The 19,914-nt window shown below is 51.8% G+C and overlaps 2 protein-coding genes across 3 annotated transcripts in view; both read left to right on the forward strand.

Moving 5' to 3' along the window:
• The window catches only part of NDUFS2 (NADH:ubiquinone oxidoreductase core subunit S2), a 349,529-nt gene that overhangs the window by 304,674 nt on the left and 24,941 nt on the right, over positions 1 to 19,914 (forward strand). The gene's annotated exons all lie outside the window — the stretch shown is intronic.
• The window catches only part of LOC101943016 (Fc receptor-like protein 3), a 32,512-nt gene continuing 21,450 nt past the window's right edge, over positions 8,853 to 19,914 (forward strand). For both annotated transcript variants that reach the window (XM_065573695.1, XM_065573696.1), the window contains exons 1-4: positions 8,853 to 8,970; positions 11,296 to 11,553; positions 13,549 to 13,815; positions 19,253 to 19,531. In XM_065573695.1, coding sequence (XP_065429767.1) covers positions 8,880 to 8,970; positions 11,296 to 11,553; positions 13,549 to 13,815; positions 19,253 to 19,531 — 895 coding nt within the window. In that variant the 5' untranslated portion in view covers positions 8,853 to 8,879. The remainder of the gene's footprint in view (positions 8,971 to 11,295; positions 11,554 to 13,548; positions 13,816 to 19,252; positions 19,532 to 19,914) is intronic.

Below are 19,914 nucleotides of genomic sequence, written 5' to 3' on the forward strand. Positions count from 1 at the left end.
GAGACTAAAGACCCATTGAATGGTCTTATCTACTCTCTCATGTCCTTTAGACAGATTTTCCTGACTGAGTAATTTTCCCAGCGCATGGTGACTCTACAATCCCCTTACTTGCTCCGATAATTGCCTGAGCTTTTTGTAGTGTCCAGTAGGCAGCGAAAGCAGTTTGCTCACAAATTCCCAGTTTGCTTTCTGGACCTGTCAATGCTCTGCTATAATAAGCAATGAGTGTCTCCCCAGCACAGTATCCGGTGTAAGCACACTAACAATACAGAAATTCTTAACACTAGGGTACAATACAAAGGGGAATTCGTTGGTAGGGGCGGCCAAGGTAGGTGCCTCCATTAACCCGTTTTTCAGGCTTTCCCATGCATTAGTTGCCTCTGCTGTCCAGGTCCACTGTGGTCTTTTAAGTACCTCGTACAGGGGACCTGCCTTCTCTGCGTACCCAACCATAAATTCTCTGCAGAAGTTAGTGAGCCCCAAAAAAGATTGCAAAGATTTAGTATCTACCAGCATAGGGAGGTTAACAATACACTTCACCCTTTCCTTATCCACAGACCTTCCCCCTGTACTGAGTTGAATTCCAAGATATTGCACTTCTTTCTGTTTAATCTGGGATTTAGAGGGGTTAAGTTTTAAGCCGTACGCTGGTAGCAAGTCAGTAACTGCCGCGTTAACGCTTCATGTTCCTGTTCTGTTTCACTGACTATTAAAATGTCATCTACATACTGGACTATCCTTCCTGTTTGTAACAGTCCTCCCTTCTCTAGCATATTTCTCACTGCAGTATGAAATATTGTGAGTGCGTCACAGTACCCCATAGGCAGAACATTCCAGCAATATTGAATACCCTGGAATACTAAAGATGTTCTGTATTGAGACTCTGGGTTTAAAGGTAAACTCCAAAAGCCATTTGCCACATCAAGTACTGAGAACCACTTCATGTCAGGGGTTACTACCTCCAACAATTCTGGGTAAACAGCCACTACTGGTGCTCCCTGTTTGGCAGTTCTGTTTAACCCCCAATAGTCAATAGTTAATCTGCATGTCCCATCTGTGGGGAGAGATAGCTCAGTGGCTTGAGCATTGGTCTGCTAAACTCAGGGTTGTGAGCTCAATCCTTGAGGGGGCCATTTAGGGATCTGGGGCAAAAATCTGTCTGAAGATTGGATCTGCTTTGAGCAGGGGGTTGGACTAGATGACCTCCTAAGGTCCCTTCCAACTCTGATGTTCTATGATGTGTTTTTTAACTGGCCAGACTGGTGCCACGTTAGGTGCTGAACACCTTCAAATTAATTTTCATTTTTCCAATTCTTCTATAACTTGCCTTAAAGATTCTTTTGCTTCCTGAGGTATTGGGTACTGTATTATGTCTGGAGGTATGTCTTCTTCTATTGTAACGGAGGTTTGTATTTTTCCCGTATTTACGGAATCCACTACTCAGACGGTTTGAATCTCAGCGCACCAACCGTCCCAGCTTTCTGGCGCAGGAGGTGGCTGTTTAGGCTTTATTGCTCTCACCGTCTGAGTAGCGAGTCCCATTGGGATCAGGTTAGAGTTGTTTCTCCCAAAACAGTCGCCTTAGCCACCTTCATCACTGCCTTTTCTTCCTCCTTTTGAGACTCCTTGCCAATCATGCATGCCTGTAGCTGTGCCCACAACTTCTCATTCTCTCCTTTAAGATCTAGATTCTCCTGTTTCAACGTTTCAGGCGACACCCATTCACTCTCTCTATTTACTCCTCTACCTCTGTTCATTCCATGACTTCTAAACCCTGGCCATGGCCACCGAGAGAGTATCCAGGACCCTCTGTTTTCCACTGTCCTAACTGAGTCCACAACTCATTGACAGGAGTTCCTTCCTGCTGTTTAATCGCAGTCTCCACTTTTTCAATCCATTCATTCCAAGGTACATCTCTGCCTCCATTCTCACACCAAGCATTCATCCATTCTATCACCCCAGAAGACAGCACCTCCAAAACAAGTTGCTTCAGATCCTCGAGATCAGTATCCCCTGCTGTTAACCTAACATACATTCTGTCAGCCAGCTTGGCCGGAGACTCTCCTGGCATTCTTGTAGTTCCGTTAAGTACAGCTAATCCACTGGGTAACTTAACATGCTTTTTAGCCGCACGTTTAACCATTTGCGTAACATCATCATCAAAACCAAGGGTATGACAATTCAGTGGTCCCAACAGGGTTTGTACTAGAATTGGTTCCTGTAACATGTCAGTTGCCACCGCTTTTAACAACTGTGAGCATTTATGTAGCCATGCCGTAAACTCATTGAAATTCTCAGAAGTCGGGGGTCCGACAGCTCCAGCTAACTCAGTTCATTAATTTTTAAAGCATTGAGCCTGGCTGTTAAGCCGCTAGATCGAGGTGGGGGGTGAGGTGAATATGTATGGCACTTGGATGCCTCCATTTCCCTTTCTGCACCATTGCCATGGGGCCATGGCTGTTTTAAAGTGTCAGTTAATTTTTTGTTGCAGTTTCCACTGTGTTCCATGACCTCAATGGAGGTGGAACACTGGTTTGTGGGGTAGCACCAAGGGTAAAGTGGGGTGTAAGCAGGGTGTCAGGGTCAGGTTCTGCGGTAAGGCTTTCTCTCCCATTTCCCCCCATTTCTCCTGTTTTAACAGGAATTGATCTAGTTTTGGGGAGGGTTTGTCCAAAACCTGGTTCTCATCATAAGGTAGTGGTTGCGGTGGAGTGGCCCCTGCCCACAGGTCAGGAGAGGATGATCCAGCTGGGGCATTCCACATGTCCCCAGTGCAGCCTCCATTACAGTTGTCCCATGTTCCATCTTTTAATTTAGCCAGGGCCACCTGTTTCCATTTCTGCCCCCATGCTTCAGGCACTGTAAGAGCACTCGAAGTCTGTTGGACAACAGAGGACGGTACCTTTTTCTTCTGCAGGTTTTCCACAGCTGTCTCCAATTTTTTGTTTTCCTGCTTTATCTATTCGATCAGATCGTGAGTCTGGACTGCCTGTTGCCCTGTTAAAAGAGCTTGGGCTTCCCAGTGCTCGACTGCCTGGGTTGCTTCCTCCAAGGCTTTAGTTATCTTTTCTACTTCCCTGGTTTTCTCCATTACTTGCCTGGCCAGTATGTCGGCGTGTTGTTTAAGCCATCTTACTGCCATAGACATTAACAGCTGGCTGCATGCGTGTGTTTCCTCTGCGTGCTGGCCTGGCTCCGTGCAGATCGCTGGCACAGCAGACCCCAAGAGAAAACCCAATGACCACAGAATCTGATAAGATACGAAGGCACCCGGCCAGGTTTATTGCCAAATGAAACATAGTCTCTAGCAACCTGGATCAGATGTCTACAGTTCTGTTAGTACATACGTGCTCCCTGACAATGGACCGGCTCAGTCAATGGTGGGACTTACCACTGTCCCCTAGGCCAGACAAAGACAACCCCTCAGAGGTCCATTTTTATACACTGGTACAAACAAGTTACACCTCACTCCTGACGTATTGAGGTACAACCCCTCTATGTGTCAAGGTGCCGCCTATTACCTTGTACATGTTGGTTTGAGCAAAACAACTCTATCCATCATATTATCCTTTTAACCCTGTCTTTCGGATGGGTCGGCATGTTCCTGTTATCTGAGGGGGAATGTGCTTGTGCTGGAGTGTTCTGGTACCATCCTGGCACGTGTTTATTTCCCTTGTGCCCAGTACCTTTTAGGTATGTGTGTTTTTGCAGATTCAGCCCTCTTCATGCCAGATTCTGTGAGCAGGGCCTGCCTCTTGCTCACAGCTTAACTTTGTTTTATATCAGCAAAGTCTTGACCATTACTTTAGCTCAGGCCTTAGGCCTCATACCAGGCCTCTGATACAAGGACTTATGTTTCAGAACCTCATCTTACTACTAACTTGCTGGCAAGAATACTGTAGGAGACCGTATCAAAAGCTTTGCTAAATCACGATATATCACATCCCCCACTTTCCCCATAACCACAGAGCCAGTTATCTCATCGTAGAAGGCAATCGGGTTGGTCAGGCATGACTTGCCCTTGGTGAATCCATGTTGACTGTTCCTGATCACCTTCCTCTCCTCCAAGTGCTTCAAAATGGATTCCTTGAGGACCTGCTCCATGATTTTGCCAGGGACTGAAGTGAGGCTGACCGGTCTGTAGTTCCCCGGGTTCTCTTTCTTCCCTTTTTTAAATATGACCACTATATTTACCTTTTTCCAATCATCCAGGACCTCCCCTGATTGCCACGAATTTTCAAAGATAATGGCCAATGGCTCTGCAATCACATCAGCCAACTCCCTCAGCACCCTTGGATGCATTAGATATGGCCCCATGGACTTGTGCATGTCCAGCTTTTCTAAATAGTCCTTAACCTGTTTTTTTCACCACTGAGGGCTGCTCACCTCCTCCCCATACTGTGTTGCCCAGTGCAGCAGTCTGGGAGCTGACCTTGTCTGTGAAGACCGAAGCAAAAAAAGCATTGAGCACTTTAGCTTTTTCCACATCATCTGTCACTAGGTTGCCTCCCCCTTTCAGTAAGGGTCCCACACTTTCCCTAACCTTCTTCTTGTTGCTAACATACCTGAAGGAACCCTTCTTGTTACCCTTCACATCCCTTGCTAGTGGCAACTCCAATCATGCTTTGGCCTTCCTGATTACACCCCTGCATGCTCGAGCAATGTTTTTATACTCCTCTCTAGTCATCTGTCCAAATTTCCACTTCTTGTAAGCTTCCTTTCTGAGTTTAAGCTCACTGAAGATTTCACTTTTAAGCCAAGCTGGTCGCCTGCCATATTTGCTATTCTTTTTGCACATCGGGATGGTTTGTTCCTGCGACCTCAATAAGGGTTCTTTAAAATACAGCCAGCTCTCCTGGACTCCTTTCCCCCTCATATTAGCCTCCCAGGGGATCCTGCCCATCAGTTCCTTGAGGGAGTCAAAGTCTGCTTTTCTGAAGTCCAGGGTCCATATTTTGCTACTCTCCTTTCTTCCTTTTGTCAGGATACTGAACTCAACCATCTCATGGTCACTGATGCTTAGATTGCCACCCACCTCTACTTCCCCTACCAATTCTTCCCTGTTTGTAAGCATCAGGTCAAGAGGAGCACGGCCTCTACTTGGTTCTTCCAGCACTTGTACCAGGAAGTTGTCCCCAACACTCGCCAAAAACTTCCTGAATTTATTTTGCTGAGTAATATACATTTTTAAAGAACAGTTAAACCTGGTCCGGCTAGTGGTTTCTATAATGTCCCTGTAGATGACTGCATACTCAATTGTCCATATATGGTACACTGAAATTGGTTGACCAGTCTGCTACGCCTGATGCCTGGGCATTTCTTCATTGTATACTGATATCTTCTGGTGTCTGGTGTCTGTGAGATGCACCCTTAAACAGCTTAAGGTTAACATAATAAAGTTTTTGCTTGTTTGCTTTACATTTCTCTTGTTTTCAATAACCCACATTTGATATACAGATTAATTTAGCTTGTTTACACTGTAATAGGGACCAGGGACCTCTTCTATAATGCAAGCTATGTTTTTGTTCCGATTTTTCCCAATTATTAGCGCAAATATAATTGTTACAGATGCTTTTGCAGTTTTTGTATATTGTCAAGTATCGGGGGTAGCCGTGTTAGTCTGTATCCACAAAGCAAGGAGTCCGGTGGCACTTTAAAGACTAACAGATTTATTTGGGCATAAGCTTTTGGTGGTAAAAAACCACTTCTTCAGATGCATGGAGTGAAAATTACAGATGCAGGCATTATATAATGACACATGAAGAGAAGGGAGAACCTCACAAGTGGAGAACCAGTGTTGACAGGGCCAATTCAGTCAGGGTGGATGTGGTCCACTCCCAATAATAGATGAGGAGGTGTCAATTCCAGGAGAGGCAAAGCTGCTTCTGTAATGAGCCAGCCACTCCCAGTCCCTATTCAAGCCCAAATTAATGGTGTTAAATTTGCAAATCAATTTTAGTTCTGCATAACAGATTTAAAAGTAACTATTCTTGAACAAAAAAACTTCAGAAACAGACTTCAAAGAGAAACAGCAGGCTGAATGTCCCAAAGCCCACCTTTCAAGTCATGTTAGAAAGGTATGCAAATGATAATTAGGGCCATTCAAGCTAAATAGGCTAGAACTTTGAAATGTAAACCTATATTGTTAGAAGTAATACTAATTGCTTGTATCTTAGAGGCTACCCCTAAACAGACAGTTTCTGTCTGTCACTATAACTATTAATTCAGCCATCAAAAGGGAATATTAACATTTAAATAATGTCATTGTCATTGTCTATATGTCTCTTTGAAGTTTGCAATAGACTGCCTAATGGATAAATTGCCCTATATTAATTGGTGTAACTAATTACTGGTGGTGTTTAGAAAGCAAAAGGTTACATCAAAAGCCTATTGTTTAACCAAGACTGTTTGGTCAAGGGGATGCTAGGACACTGTATAAAAACACCTTTGGGTCCTGATCCTGTTCATCTCAGATCTGCTTAGGATTCATCGGGGGAAGTTTGAGTCGCAAGACTGAGGTTCCAGTTATGCTGGTACACCCTGGATATGATATTTGGACGTTGGACTATAACCTATGAACTATTTCTGAAAGAAATCTTTGCAACTACAAAACTCACCATCTCTCCTATGAATTTGAACCTCAGTGAACTGAACTCATGTCTGTATGTATATTGATCTTTTAACCATGCTCCCTCTCTTTTGTTTTTTAATACATTTTAGTTTAGTTAATAAGAATTGGCTGTAGCATGATTTGGGTAAGATCAGAAACATTCATTAACCTGAGAGGTGATGTGTCCGATCTTTTGAGATTGGTAGAACCTTTTCTTTTATATGATGAAATAAGATTTTCAGAAATCATCATATTTGACGTGGGTACCTGGATGGAGGTCTGAGGCTGGGTCACTTCAAGGGAACTGTGTTTGTTTGGAATTCTGAGTAGCCAGGAAGGTAATAAAGAAGCTATTTTATGCTGGCTTGGTAAATCTAAGTATTGGGATATCCACCAGCTTTTGGGGGGTTGGCTGCCCCCTTCTTTGCAGTTCACCCTAATTGAGTGACCATAACTGGCTTCCTACCAGGACCCCAGTCACAGTGGTGTAGTCATGCTTGAATGCACATTACCACAGGTTAATTGGGTTCTTGGATCAGAACTGATGTCTTGGACGAAACCTCTCTATTCAGTATTCTGTCAAACCACCTGATCTTGTACTAGACTGGGGTGACTCTGTACTAGCTGCAATATATTTACATAAATATCTAGCGCCTAGAATACTAGCAACAACTCTGCCAAGTTCATATACTGGATGCTGATCTGCTTGCACCAGGCTCTCGCTCTCTCTCTATTACAAGGGGAGGGGAGCTCAGAGGTAGCTTGGGTCCCCCCCCTTTGGGACTCAGACCCCCATGCTAGCTCTGCGCCCCTTAGTTCTGACAGGAAGCAGAGAGGGAGTGAATTAAAACTCTCACTTTCTGCAAGTTCCTGACAGGTGTTCACAGAGCAGTGCTCGGCTCCCACGGTAGCAGTTCTGCTTCGGCCCCCAGGAAATCCCTTGATTTGCATGGTGGAAAATCAGATTCACCCAGCTGTGTTATGGCCTCACCAGCACCCAGCCTTGATTGCACAGGGGCCAGTGACTTGTCACCCTTGGCACTTAAGGTCTGTGGTGGCTGGTGATAGAGGAGGGGTGTGCATGGAGGCAGACAGATACGTGCCTATGGAGACTATCTGGGGGTGGGCTCCAGTCTCTTTGGGAACATGGATTTCAACCCCACAGCTGCCTAGGTAGGGAGTGTGGCCTAGCAGTTAGGCACTAGACTGGGACTCAGGAGCGGGGAGTTCACCCTAGCTTTGCCACTGCTCTGCTGGGTAACCCTGGGCAAGCTGCTTCCCTCTCTGTGTCTCAGTTGGCCCATCTGTAAAAGGAGGGTAATGATTTGGGATCTAATGAGGAGACACTCCGCCCAAGCAGGGGGTTATTGGAAAGAAATGTGGCCAAGCTGAATTTTCAATGTATCATTTTTAACACCATTTGCCGCTTTGTTTGACCAGCCTCCCGTGTTTGCTCCTCACTTGAACTAGCGTGGCCGAGTGCCGCTCGCTCCCCTGGGGGTGAATCAGAAGCGACTCCATGGCCAGTCCCGAGAGCAAACCCAGAATGAGCGAGATTGGAGTCAGGCCTGTAATGGGCTGGCTGGGAATCCAGCATTGTTACTGTCATTATAGACGGGGCAAATGAGCTGGGAAGGCTGGGAGTGTCGGGGGATTCGGGGAGCTGGGGGGGGGTTGCAGATCCTCTGGTGTCATGTGCAGGGTCAGCAGCTGAACGCTGGCAATGTGCAGAAAGACCAGAGGGAGACGAGCACCCTGGGCCAAATCCACAGCTGGTGTAAATCACTCCATTGACTTCACTGGAGCAGAGACAATTTACACCCACTGGGGTCTGGTCCTCTGTGTCTCGCCTGGTATATACAAGAGCCAGGATGAGGCTAAACCAAGATCCCCTGCCTGTACCTGGGAGCGGCTCCATATGGGGATCAAAGATCTTCTGGCCTCAGGAGAGGCGATGGGTAGCACCCCACCCCTAGAGCTGTGGCAGCCGCATCCCAGGCTGGCTGTGAGTGAGTGCTGAGCTCCCCTTAGCGGGCTCCGGTCCCTGGGCTGGACGTAGGGTGACCGGATACCAAGTGTGAAAAATTGGGATGGGGTGGGGGGGTGCCCATATAAGCAAAAGCCCCAAATATCGGGACTGTCCCTATAAAATCAGGGCATCTGGTCACCCTAGTTGGGCGAAAGGTGCAGCCCCTGCGGCAGCAGGAGTGGAGCAGCCCTTACGCAAAAGGGAAAGCCGCTTCCTTCCTCTTTCCCCAGCACAGACGTTATGCAAAGGGGAGCGTGTTTTGCTGCGGTGCGTCAGCAGGCCCCTTTTACAGAGCCCAGGATGCCGGGGAGAGCAGCGCTGCTTGTGCTGGGTGAGTAGGGACTGGGGGGCTGGGTGTTGGGAGGCCGTGGGGGTGGGCAGGAGGGCTGGGTGATTGTACTGCAGTCCCAGGGCGCAGACAGCCCATGCAGGCTGCAGGGGGGAGCAACTGTCCCCGAGGAGTTTAGTGAGATTCAGAGGGATCCCCCTGCTGCAGGGATGAAGAGGGGGACTCAGTCTCCATGGCCCATTCAGTCCCTGGCCAGTCTGCAGACAGCCCCAAGGGGGCAGTTAGTGCCAAGGAAAGGGCCATTTTAGCTGCAGGCATGAGGTGGCAGCAAGGTTTGGTGATGGCCAGGGAAGACATTTCACTGTCCAAGAGCAGGCGAGACATCAGCCCCATTCACCAAGCTGCAGAGCCAGGGACACCAGGGGAGCAGCATGTGTCCTGTCCAGCTCAGCGTGGGCTCCCCTGGGGTTTGCTGGCTTCCCAGATCTTCACACTCTGGGGAATGAAGAGAGCTGGGCTCTGGTACCAGGAGGGATCCAACGTGGTCCTACGGAGGGACACGCCATGGCCAATGCCAGTGGGGCAGCAGAGCCGGGCACAGTGGGGTGGGGCGGGTGAGCTGCTGGGGTAGCTGGGATGTGCTGCCAGCAGGTGTCTCACGTGTGACAAACCAGGTGCAGGTTTGAATGCACATTACCACAGCAAACCCCGGCAGCACTTTGAGTCCATGGACTCACCCTGAGCCCATCTCAGACGGGTTCTGGTCTGTGCTTAGTCCTGACGGTGCAGCTCTAGGAGTCTGGACACCTGGGCTCTCTCCCCAGCTCTGCCCCAGACAGGGCCGGCTCTAGCTTTTTTGCTGCCCCAAGCAGCAAAAAAAAGCGCCATCCCCGAGCCCCCCCGCCGAGCGCCGCGCTGCCCCCCTGCCGAGCACGGGAGCCCGCCCCCCCCCCCTGCGCCCAGCGCCAAGCCCCGCGCCGTCCCCCCCACCCAGCGCCGCGCCGCCGGAGCCCGCCCCCGCCCCCGCCGAGCGCCGCCGGAACCCCCCTCCCGCGCCGCACCCGCGCCGCACCCCCCCGAGCGCCGCGCGCCGGAACCCCCCCCGAGCACTGAGCCCCGCGCTGCCCCCCCCCGCCGAGCGCCGCGCTGCCGGAGCCCGCCCCCGCCCCCTGCCGAGCGCCGCCGAAACCCCCCCCTCCAGCACCGCGCCCGCGCCGCCCCCTCGCCGAGCCCTGCGCAACCGGAGCCCGCCCCCCCAGCACCGCGCTGCGCCACCAGAGCGTCCCCCCCCACGGAATGCCGCGCCACGCTTCCCCCCCCCGCCCCTTACCAGGTGCCGCCCCAAGCATGTGCTTGGGTGCCTGGTGCCTGGAGCCGGCCCTGGCCCCAGACTCCATGGGAGGCCTTGGAGGAGCCCCTGGCCCATGTGGGCTCCGTGTCCCCATGTGCAGGGGAGGTGAGGGCTCTGACCGCCTGGGGAGCTGGCTCCCTGCCTAGATTGTGACGCAAAAAGGGACCTCTGTGATCCCCGCATCTGAGCAGCTGCTCGACACAGGCCAGGGGGCTTCCCGTAACTGCCCCCGTGCTGGTGTCGGAGGAAACAGGCTCTGCACTCAGCCTCGCTCCTTCTCGTTTCTTTTGCAGCCCTTGGACTAGCTGGTGAGTCCTGCTCGTCTGATTATTCCTGCTAGCATAAACTCCAGAGGCCCCAACCCCTAATGTGCAGGTACCAGGGGGTACTGCCTCTGCTCTCTAATACTAGACAGTACCTGGGCACCAGGAGGTGCTGCAGGGACATTACCCCTCTGCCCCCTACCACCAGACAGTACCTGGGTACCAGGAGGTGCTGCTGTGACATTACCCCACTGCCCCCTGCCATCAGACAGTACCTGGGTACAGGGGGCTGCTGTGACATTACCCCACTGCCCCCTGCCACCAGACAGTACCTGGGTACTGGGGGTGCTGCTGTGACATTACCCCACTGCCCCCTAGTACTAGACAATACCTGAGTACTGGGGGTGCTGCTGTGACATTACCCCACTACCCCCTAGTACTAGACAATACCTGGGTACCAAGGGGGCACCACTGGGACATTATCCCATGACCCCCTAATGCTAAACAGGACTTGGATGCCATGGGGCGCTAGTAGAACATCGCCCCCTCCCCAATGCCAAACAATACTTGATAACCAGGGGCACTGCCCAGGCGGTCAGGTGCCTAACCCCTTTGGCAATCCCAGCCTAGAGCGTAGCCCTGCGCAGTTCCCTGGCTCCGGCCTCCCGTGCTGAGGGCATGGGGCTCATCTCCTCCTTTACGCTAAGGTCGGCTCTGTCCTGTTCTCTCCCTCCCTCTCCGCCGGCCCTTCAGCGACTGCACAAAAGCCCACGCTGACCCTTGACCCTCCGTGGAGCACAGTGTTTAGGGGGGAGAGCGTTACTCTGACATGCAGCACATCCCACCCTCCTGGACGGAGATTCACATGGTATCACAACGACAAGTTCTTCAGATCCACAGAAGAAAACAGTCTCAGAATTGAAAACATAAAGATGGGTGCTCCATGTAGATACCAGTGCGAGGCTCCTGGCTTCGGGCGAAGCGACCCCGTTCAGCTGACCATTTCTAAGGGTGAGTAACATAAGAGCAGGTCGGAGCCATTCTGCTCTGCTCTGACCTGTGGGGCCCTGTGGCGCTGCTGCCCATTCTGCAGTGGGGCAAACCCAGCCTCCTGAAGCTGTGAGCGGAGGGAAGTGCCGCCAGCTACCTGCCCACAGCTCCACTGGGGATCTGGCAGGGATCTAGCCTGCAGGTGGGGGGGCCACTTTTGTTGAATGGAAATTGGGGAAAACCACGTGAAAAATAAGGGACAATTTAGGGAAACACCATTTCCCTTAGCAGACCATGTTGTTCTCTCACGTGTACATTTCTACTGCCCTCCGGAATACAGTGCAATTGTCGTAAGCTTCAATTTAATATTTCAAATGCTCAAGGGGTGTTCCTTAAAATAAGGGATGGGTGGTCACCCTACGTGGAGGCCCCTGGCTGCAGCAGAAAGGACTTGGGGCACCTGCCCCCAGCTCGCTGGAGCCGGAGCAGCAGTGGGGCAGGCACGCTCCCGTCCCTGCAGTCTGGGGAGGCTGCTCCTGGGTTGGGCTGTGGTGGGGGATCAGTCAATAGAATCTGGGTTTGCTCCTAAATTCCACGGTGCAGGCCAGCGGGCACAACCCCCTCTTTCCCCCTCTGGGAGCTGCCATACCACCTCCTCTGATGCTGTTCCCTCCCGCTCGCTCTCTCCAGAGCCCTGACCCTGTCTCCTGCCTGCCCCTCGCTCAGCCTGGACTCACCCCTCTTGCTGTTCTCTGGCTCGCCTGCCCCGCCCTACCAGGGCAAATTAGTGTCTGACTTTCTCCTGGCTAGAAAGGATTTTCTTGTGGTTCACTTTTACCTGCGGCATGGGGAACTTTTTTGCCTGACTCTCCCTCTCCCTCCCCACAAGGGGTGAGTGCGACTTGCAGCCCACAGCCTGCAGAACTGAGTGCACTGAGTTCCCTGGTGCCGCGATCTCCTGGAGCTGCTGCTCTCGGCAGAGGCGGACTAAAGTCTCCTGGGGCCCTGGCTGGAGCAAGTGCGGGGAGGAGCCAGGAGCCGGAACCGTGGCCCCGCCCCTTCTACCTGCAGCCCTGCCCATGGACCCACCCCATTCTGCCCTTCCCCCATGGCCCTGCCCCCGTTCCACACCCGGCCCAGCTCTGTCCCTTGGCCCTGAGGCCCTGCCCATGGCCCTGTCCCATTCCACCCTTCCCCCATGGCCCTGCCCCCGTTCCACACCCAGCCCAGCTCTGTCCCTTCCCCCATGGCCCTGCCCGTTCCACACCCAACCCAGCTCTGTCCCTTCCCCCTGAGGCCCTGCCCATGGCCCCATCCCATTCTGCCCTTCCCCCATGGCCCTGCCCCCGTTCCACACCCAGCCCAGCTCTGTCCCTTCCCCCTGTGGCCCGGCCCATGGCCCCACCCCATTCCGTCCTTCCCCCATGGCCCTGCCCCCGTTCCACACCCATCCCAGCTCTGTCCCTTCCCCCTGTGGCCCGGCCCATGGCCCCACCCCATTCCGTCCTTCCCCCTTGGCCCTGCCCCCGTTCTACACCCAGCCCAGCTCTGTCCCTTCCCCCTGAGGCCCTGCCCATGGCCCCACCCCATTCCGTCCTTCCCCCATGGCCCTGCCCCCGTTCCACACCCATCCCAGCTCTGTCCCTTCCCCCTGTGGCCCGGCCCATGGCCCCACCCCATTCCGTCCTTCCCCCTTGGCCCTGCCCCCGTTCTACACCCAGCCCAGCTCTGTCCCTTCCCCCTGAGGCCCTGCCCATGGCCCCGTCCCATTCTGCCCTTCCCCCATGGCCCTGCCCCCGTTCCAGACCCAGCCCAGCTCTGTCCCTTCCCCCGCGGGCCTGAGACTGGAGAAGTTCTGTGCCCTGGGGCCATGGCGGGCAGCAAGAGCTCCTCCAGCCCCATGGCCATGCCAGGGGGAGATTTTTCCGGGGGCCCCAAACTGGCTGGGGCTCCTGGGCACAGGCCCTGTTGGGCCATGCGGAAACACGCCATTGGCTCTTGGTGTCTCTCTTTCAGATTGGCTGATTCTCCAGGCCCCTTATTATGCCGTGTTCGAAGGGGACCAGCTGCGCCTGAGGTGCTACGGATGGTGGGGAGCAAAGGTGTCTGGGATAAGCTATTACAGAGATGGAACAAAAGTTGAACCATCCCATGTGAACTCAGAGCTGTTCATCAAACAAGCAAAGACACGTGACAGTGGCAGATATCACTGCACAGGATCAATGAGAACTCCAGTCATATTTACTGACTTCAGTTCTCCTAAGGTGTCTATTTCTGTCCAAGGTGAGGAATTTTTGTGAGTGAGGGGACAGTCCCAGCACACAGGACATACTCAGAGCTGAGCCCTGGTGCATCTTCTGTCAGTGGTGCAAGGCGTGACCTCGCACGTACTGTGTGTGCGAGGTCATGTGGTGCAGAGGACACCGTCATTATTGCTTGAGCCCATCACCTCTTTCTTCGCACAATAAGTAGCGGACATCCTGCCCCAGCTTCCTTGGAGGGGAAGGCTTTGCCTTTACCTAGATGCCATTAGGAAAGTTGTAATTTGGCCAAGTGACTTTAGTCCTAAATCTGGTCTCCCTTTGCTTTGACATTGGCGTAACTGCACTGGCTGCTACAACTGACATCCCCAGGGGTAAGTGAGGTCAGAATCGGGCCCTTTATCTCTAGTTGTAGGAGCAGCAGCGTTACAGCACAGCAGGCAGGGACGGGCGTCAGCGTAAAATGGATCCATTTTAGGAATGTGCCGAGGTGTCGGTTTGATTTTAAAGCTGAGATCTAACAGACTCGATTTGTCAATGTGATAAAAGCTGTAGCCAGTATTGGAATGGAATCTAAACAGGATAACCCCTTCTACAGAGCCCCATGAGCGGTTTGCTTACTCATTTTAATGCTAGGTTCTTTTCAGGTCAGCTTTTACCGGGGATAGTATTTCTCAGATCAGGTCACTTGGTTATTCTTAACCAATCAACAGTTTATTAATTCACTCCGGACCACACTGGTCTACCATTAACACGGCACCAGTCAAGTGTACACATAACAAGTGTTCTAGGCATGCACTGAACACACCAATAAAGTCTTACAACTGTCATAGACTAGCTCGGCAGGTGTACCGAGGAAGTGTGCAGATCACCAAAATTTCTTATTACATTTATTTACGTTCATCGGTTCTTTAATCCCTCTGATACATTTCTCACACTTCCAGGATTTCTCCAAGGAGGAAGGATACGCTTGTCTCAAAGGCACTTTTAAGGCTTAGCGTGTGGGCCCTGCTATTTAAATAGTTTGGGGTGAAAGGGACAAGTTTAAAATACCAAAAGCAATTGCGTAAAGGTATTGTTTTAAATCTCTCTTAGGCCAGTTTGCCTGGGCTTACGTCAGAGACCCCTGCGTATGGCATTAGTTAGTGAGGGCTCACTAAAGAACGCAGACTCAACCAGCTAATCTGCAGTTTGTCATATTAAAGAATAGCAGGAGAAACACAATCTTTGAAATGAAATCTCACCACTTCTCCTGGCCCCGGTGACCCTGGCATAGGGGAGAGTCCTTTCCACCCAGCTGGTCCGGGCATCAGGTCACACGTCTGGATTCAGCAGCTTATTGGTAGGTTCTGTCAACTCTGCTTCGTACTGTGACCATGATGTGGGGGGCAGAGAGAGTCTTTCCCACCTGGGGGTTTAGCAAAGCTCTGAGGTCCACATGTGGTCACGGGTTATATCCCCTCTTATTTCTATCCGGCCCTGGTAAACGGGCACTCAGATGTCAGCTCTCCGTTTTTCAGCTGCTTCCATCAGTATCCAGCAGATGGTGTTGGGACATGACAAATTTCTTGGATGCTCCTATGAAGTGTTGTAGCCTTGTTGGTCCCAGGATATCAGAGAGACAAGGAATGGTGGGGAGAGAATTGCTTTTATTGGACCAACTTCTGATGGTGAGAGAGACAAGCTTTTAAGCCACACAGAGCTCTTCAACAGGGCTGGGAAAGGTACCGAGAGTGTCACAGCAGATTGTTTAGCATCAGGAGTTAATACATTTCAAGGGACCATTCAAGGGGAAGTGGCCAGTTAACATCCCTCCAGTCATAGGGAGGAGGAAACTGTGGGGGGCGAGTTTAGGGGGTTGTAGATTCTTGTAATAAGCCATAAATCCAGTGTCTCTATCGGTCCATGATTTTTAGTGTCTAGCTAGTTCTGAATTGAAGTTCCCAGGCTCATCTTTTGAAGATGTTGTGCAGGTTTCCTTTGAGGACAAGGACCGAGAGGTCAGATATGCAGTGATCGTTTGTGAAAAGTGTTTCGCCCACAGGTGATAGGTTTTTTTTTTTTCTTCTGTAATGTTTCTGTGTGAGTTAATTTGAGAGCGTAGTGCAGGGATGGGGAACCTACGGTGTATGGGCTGGATCCGGCCCACTGCTTAATTTCATCTGGCCTGCAGCAAGTCTCCACAACGTGGGCCAGAAGCCCTGAGCCTCAGTGCTCCCCACACACACACACAGCTCCTGGAAGCAGCCAGCATGTCCCTGTGGCTCCTAGGCGAAGGGATGATCAGGGAAGCTCCGCGTGCTGCCCCCACCCCCAGGACCGGTTCTACAGCTCCCATTGGCCGGGAACTACAGGCGGGGGGCAGGGGCGGCACCTGCAGGCAGAGCGCAGAGCTGCTTGGCCATGCCTCTGCCTAGGGGCTGGACATGCCAGCTGCTTCCAGCCACAGTGCAGAGACAGGGCAGGCAGGGAGCCTGCCTTAGCCCAACTGCACCGCCGACCGGGAGCCACTTGAGGTAAGCACCGCACGGCCAGAGCCCACACCCCGAACTCCCTGCCCCAGCCCTGAGCCCCCTCCCGCACCCAAACTCCTTCCCAGAGCCACCACCCCAAACCTACTCCCACACCCAACCCCCTTCCCCAGCCCTGAGCCCCCTCCTGTACCCAAACTCCCTCCCGAGCCACCACCCCGAACCTCCTCCCACACCCAGCCCCCTGCCCAAACCCAGAGCCCCCTCCCACACCCTGAACCCCTCATTTGTAGCCCCATCCCGGAGCCTAGGGGAAGCCCCAAGCCTCCGCGCTCCCCTGCAGCTCTGTGTGTGGGCCACTACTGATTTTTTCTGTGGGTCAACGGCCCCTGATAGAAAAAGGGTTCCCCACCCCTGGTGTAGTGATTGTCTCATTTCACCCACATAGTTGTTATTGGGGCATTCAGTGTGCTGGATGAGGTGCACCACATGTTGGGATAGGCACGTGTAGGACCCATGGATCTTGACAGATGTGTTGTGGGGGGTGTGGATCGTTGTAGCAGTGAGCTGTGTCTGCAGGTTTTGCACCTGTTTTTCTGGCTGAGTCTGGTGCCGCTTTGGGCTGGTGGGTCCTGGCCTGTGGGCAGCTGAAAGATTCTAGAAAGAAATCTTTCCCAAACCTCCTCTTCCAGCCTTCAAATAACTTCCCAGCCTCTTCAAGCTCATCATCAGAAGCCAGCTCCCTACAGACCAGGACCCACCAACTCACCTAGTAGTTAGCTGTGACACTCTGAGGAGTTGTCTACACATAAACTGCGACAGTGACACAATGGCATCGTTGCCCCTGCAAGGCTGTAGCGCCTCAGTTAAGTCGCCACCTACACCAACAGACAGGATTCTTCCATCGGCATAGGTAATCCATCTCCCGAGAGACGGTAGCTAGAATTCTCCTGTTGGCCTAGCCTATTCTACACCGGGGATTAAGTTGGTTTAACTGCGTTGCTCAGCAGGATGGATTTTTCACACTTCCGAGTGACAGTTATACTCACCTAATTTCCTAGTGTAGACTAGGCCTGAGGACCTTCCCCGGACCCAAAGAAGAGCTCTGTGTAAGCCCGAAAGCTTGTCTCTCTCACCAACAGAAGTTGAGCCAATAAAAGATATTACCTCCCCCACCTTGTCTCTTCGATGCTCCTATTAGTCAGAAGGTTTAATTCATTCCATGGATTGTATTTCAGTATTAGCCTGGACTATGAACTGGGCTCCCCCCTTTTACATGCTTATATCTCTTAACATTCCTGTCCCTTGCTTGTGCTATACAATAGCTGTCACTTCTAGAGCGCAGCAACCAATTAGAAAGGAAACAAACAACCTCTTATAGTCCTCTAAATCCATGGACACGGGCCAGACATTCTTTGATTGTATCTAATACCTTTCACTTCACGTCTTCCAGGGCTTATCATAGGACATGAGACATTGCATCAGAGGAACAAGATGGATTATTCACACAGAGATAAATCAGGCAAACAAATGTGCAATGGGGCTGGAGGTGAAGGCAGGGTAGTTTGGATTTCTTGGGGAAACGGGGTTTGCCCTATTTTACCTTCAGTTTTCTGGGTCTCCCAGACAGTTGGCTCTAGTTGGTTTAACTCCTACAGCTTCCATCCTCCTCCCTGGCCCTTGGTTCACGCATAGGAGACATAGGGCACTCTGCATGGGAAAAGGAAGTTATTCCTGTCAGTCGCCTGGCAGGGGGTTTCCTTAGCTAGACTGAAAGAGATGGGAATCTTAGCCACAAGTGAATGATGGGAGTCTTTGATTTGGTTGGAAGATTCCTTATCAAAGATCAGAGCTTCCTTTCCTGGGAACTGCGTATTTAACTTTAGCCTAATTAATGCTCCCCAGACAAGATGTCCACTTGTTGGGATGGGGCTACTGACTCTCATTGGCTTTAGCTCTGAGGGGAAGCTAAAGGTTTGGAATATGCATAAGGGTGAGTGTTGACAATCTTACTTGCTGCAGACAGAAGGGCAGAGAATCAGTGACGGATTAGCCACTGGGCCAATGGGGCCCATGCCCAGGAGTCTGGGCCAATTGGGAGGCCCCTGGAAAAATGGGCGCCCCCATGGCCTGACCCGCTCCCCCCACTCGCCCAGTGCTCCTGCCGGGTAGCAGGGGAAGCCCCAGCACCCCAACCCCCGCTCCCCAGCAGGAGTGCCAGAGGTGTGAGAAGGGGGACTTCAGGTGGAAGGGGTCGGGAGGGGCCCCATTTGTTCTGGTCCAGGGCCCCACAAACCCCTAATCCACCTCTGCAAAGAAGGAGCAAGAGCCGTAGCTGCTAACAACGTATGTTTGAGAAATATTTTAATATCTGTATGTCTACATGGAGCAAAGCAAGTGGGGTTGGATAATACAATGAAAGACAATGATAATAATACCTAATAATGGCCACACAAATGATCATCTGGCACCTGCTACCTGCCTCCCTCAGTGGTTTGAGCATTGGCCTGTTAAACCCAGGGTTGTGAGTTCAATCCTTGAGGGGGCCATTTAAGGATCTGGGGCAAAAATCTGTCTGAGGATTGCTCCTGCTTTGAGCAGGGGGTTGGACTAGATGACCTCCTGAGGTCCCTTCCAACCCTGATATTCTAGGATTCTACATGATTCTATGATGGGAGATAAAGCAGCAGAAGGTCCCTCAAAGGAGGCCTGTTCTGATGTGGTCAGAGGTTTTAAACACCAACAGGAAGTCAATGACAGGCTGTTACAGGGGATCAGGACTCCAAATGAGAGTGAAATGTTCTCTCACAGGGAAACAGATTCATTGTGATGGGAGATTTTAGGGATGGGGAGCAGAGATTGGGAATGGGGCAGGAGATAGATCCCTGTCTGTCTGGCAATCTGAAATGCACTAGTTTCCAAAGCCCACCCTGGGCTCTGGCACTGAACACTGCTGGTGACCAAGTCTGATCTCTGATCTCTTTCTAGAGTTGTTTTCGTCTCCGGTGCTGAGGGCAGCACACTCAGGTGACCCCATAGAAGGAAGCCCGGTGACTCTGAGTTGTGTCACACAGCTCAACCCCCAGAAATCGGACACATTGCTCCAGAGATTCTTCTACAAAGACAGCAGGGCCTTGGGAGAAGCTTGGAGTTCCCCTGACTACCACATCCCAGTGGCAGGGCTACAAGACTCAGGATCTTACCATTGTGAGGTGCAGTTTTCAAGTGTATGGAAACAGAGTCCCAAGTTAAAGATTGCTGTTAAACGTGAGTGTCTGGGGCAGGGATGCTGGGGGCAGGTTCTGAAGGTTCCCACCTACCTGGGATGGAAAGAAAACTACATGGAATCTATGCAGAGCTTCCTGTGGCGTCTGAGCCTGATAAATTCCATGGTGCAAAATAGAGTTTCGGAACGGCGGCTGGAGTTGAATCAGCTCTGCTCGCATAGGGCCAAAAGAGCACAGCACGTCAGCTCGTGGGGGAACCCAACCAGGGTGGGGGGTGCTGGGGGCTGAGCTTGTGTGAGAATCTGGCCCTGGACACAATGAAATCTTGGCAGAGAACTTGATGCCAAAGCAACGGCTTGGAGGCCTCAGGGAGAGGAGCCAGTTGACATTGTCTTGGATTGTTCTGATTTGCTACTTTGACCC

The sequence above is a fragment of the Chrysemys picta genome, chromosome 20, assembly GCF_011386835.1.
Source record: "Chrysemys picta bellii isolate R12L10 chromosome 20, ASM1138683v2, whole genome shotgun sequence".
NCBI classification, from domain to species: domain Eukaryota; kingdom Metazoa; phylum Chordata; order Testudines; family Emydidae; genus Chrysemys; species Chrysemys picta.